Source organism: Crocuta crocuta, unplaced genomic scaffold (genome assembly GCF_008692635.1).
Source record: "Crocuta crocuta isolate KB4526 unplaced genomic scaffold, BGI_CrCroc_1.0 scaffold179, whole genome shotgun sequence".
Classification (NCBI taxonomy): Eukaryota; Metazoa; Chordata; class Mammalia; order Carnivora; family Hyaenidae; genus Crocuta; species Crocuta crocuta.
Window position 1 is genome coordinate 4,113,741 of NW_027551568.1, and position 2,680 is coordinate 4,116,420.

General features: G+C 54.8%; 1 protein-coding gene across 2 annotated transcripts in view; it reads right to left on the reverse strand.

Annotated features, from left to right (window-relative positions):
• Positions 1-1,450: 1,450 nt before the first annotated feature.
• The window catches only part of KIAA0232 (KIAA0232 ortholog), a 48,841-nt gene continuing 47,611 nt past the window's right edge, over positions 1,451-2,680 (reverse strand). Inside the window, exon 8 of one of the 2 annotated variants that reach the window (XM_077750540.1) lies at positions 1,451-1,896. In XM_077750540.1, the coding sequence (XP_077606666.1) occupies positions 1,702-1,896 (195 nt within the window). In that variant the 3' untranslated portion in view covers positions 1,451-1,701. The remainder of the gene's footprint in view (positions 1,897-2,680) is intronic. The other variant, XM_077750541.1, reaches the window with a different exon arrangement.

Consider the following 2,680-nt stretch of genomic DNA (forward strand, 5'->3'; position numbering starts at 1 on the left):
AGGAATTTTAAACTTCCAATTTTTTTTTTTTTTTTTTTTTTTTTGCCTTTGCTGTTAAATTGTATTTCAGTGCAGATGCTAATCACGTTTTAGGAAGCTCCGGAAGAAAGAAAAATACATAAAACCTTATAAAGTCTGTAAAATAAATAACAGCAACGTAAACCTTGCACACGCGCGCACACACGCACACACACACGCACACGCACCCACTTTAAAGTGTCAAAAGATGTGCTGTATAAAAACAAACCCTGCCGCATGGGGGCATCCGAGCTGAGCGTCCGTCAGGCATGTCAGAGCGAGGACACACCCCACTGGGGTCGCCCGTGCCACCCGGGGCGAGAACGGCAACACCACCCAGGGCCCGAGCGCCTCGTGGGTGTCAGCCACGTGGCCCCGGCCGGTCCCGCGCTGCCTGCCGGGAGCAGCGGTGAAGCGCTCTCGCCCCCGTCGCGCTTTTCTGCCCTTCCTGACATCACGGACGAGCTAAACCGAGCCTACAGAATCGGGGGTTTTGTTTTGTTGTTTGTTTTTGAATAATGAGTTCATTAGAAAGAAAAACAACCTGGTTTCACNCGGCCGTCGTGAGCAGATGGGACTGTACGAGATGGTCTGACCCCCGGGGTCCCCGCCAGAGCGGAAGGCGAGTCCCATGAAGCAATCGCACAGGTTGGGGGGGAACGGTTCCTCTCCCCGCCCCCCACCCACCAACACAACTTGCCCAGAACATTCTGTCAAACACAAAATGAGATCTAAGCTCTACTAAATCGCAGCCACCACAGGAGCTAGCTGCAGCAGCCGAGGTTTCTTCGGGGTGCCGAGGCGGCCCTTACTGCACGTCAAGCACTTGCCATTTCGAGTTCTGGAGGCTTCGATTCAACGGAGGTCACCAGAAGACCGTAATTTGCAACTAAGATCCAAACCACAAATAACCCGGAAGGGGTGTTTTGGCAGAAATGTAACTGCAACGTAAGAACAGGCTGGGGGTACGCTCTCCCCCCACTTGGCCTCAAACGCTACGCCCACACCCCAAGGCCTTGGCTCCTTCAGTTAGCAAGAAAATCACACATCACAGTATCTTCCATGATCCTCGAGGGGGGGAGGGGAAGTCCTAAGATAGAAAACACAGTCTTGAGTAAGTGTCTAAAAGCACACCCTCCTCGCGGCTCCTACTCCAGTGTACATGAGATCTGACTGAACGAACACCGTGGATGAGTCACCCATGCTCCCCTCCGGCCTTCGGAAAGGCCCCGATCCGTCGCAGGGGAAGGTACTTATGTCCCAGTTCTTAGAGAACAAAGCCTAGAGGTCCCAAAGCTCAGGTCTCTGGAGCGTGGAAGTGGCTGCGGCCGCCGCGGCGCTAGGGTACCAGGGACGGGGCCGCAGCCGGGAGGACGGGAGCTGCAGAAGCGTGGAAAGCAGTGAAACTTCCAGACAAGCACATGCACACCCATTCTTGATTCGACAACACAATCTAGTCTATTTCAAATGGCCAAGAATTTAACAGCTTGGAAAAAAAAAAAAATCTTCAACAGGATAGCTGTCCTCAACTCTAAAATAAGCAAGAAGAGAAAGATAATTGCTGATCTGAATCAGTTAATTGAAGCAGAACCCTAAGTTGTTGTTTAGATTAACAGGCCTCACAAAAGGGTAATTTGCCATCACAGATCGTTTTCAAAAATTAATTTGCACTACGCTGCAGGTTTAGAGATGAGTTCGAGAAAAGAGCTCCTCTTCGCCAGGGCCCGCCCACTCGCCCCCGCCGTCCAAGCTGGAGCCGTCGGAGCCGGAGCCGTCGGAGCCGGAGCCGGCGCTGGAGGAGGTCTTTCTGCAGAAGCCGTTGGGTTTTGCTCCGGCGTCTCTCTCTCCTGCACACCTCGCTTCATAAACAGAAGACACCTGGGATTGAAGAAACAGTTTCAACAGATCAAAAGCCAGATTCTTCTCACGGGGGCTACGTGCAACACACTCTTGATACGCAGAGATTCAGTAACAAATCAATGGTTTTCTTGGGGGGAGTTACAGATCGCGAAGGGTCTTACTGCTTCTAAGCAAAACAAACAGCGTCCCCTCCTGGACCGAGCGCCCTACCCTTGTATGTTCGGTCCAGGGACACAACGCACTACGTGTCGGGGCCGCGACAAACAGTCTAAGTGCCGAGCCCGGGTGGGGACGAGGCCGGCGCAGGGAGCCTGCAACAAGCAAACCAACACACACAACCACACAACCACACGCTGTGGTGCGAACCAGGTGATGGGCAGCGAGGAAGGGGAGACGGGACCCGCGCACACACTCCAGACAGGTGGGCAGGGAAGGCAGTTCTCGAGTGCTCCCGGGAGGGTGGAGAGTGAGCCCCACAGAAGTAAGAGCCAGAGCTTGCCCGAGACCGGGCCTCGGACCTGGAGCCCTAAAAACCCCGTTGTGTGGGACTGCCCCCCCACACCAGGTGGTCTGTGCCTCTGTCCCCCAGGAGGCTGAATGCAAATGGCAGCCCCTCCCTGGTCACAGGAATGGCCAATGCCCCCCCCAACTCAGGGGGAGTGACGGTAGCACCCCGTCATCCGCAGCAGCTGGGATGCTCCCCACCCCACAAGTGACTGACAAGGCCTCCTTCCCGCAGTTACCGGCAGCGTGCCACCCCCACCGGCCACTTAAAGTAACCAGCAGCACCCTCCAAGCCACT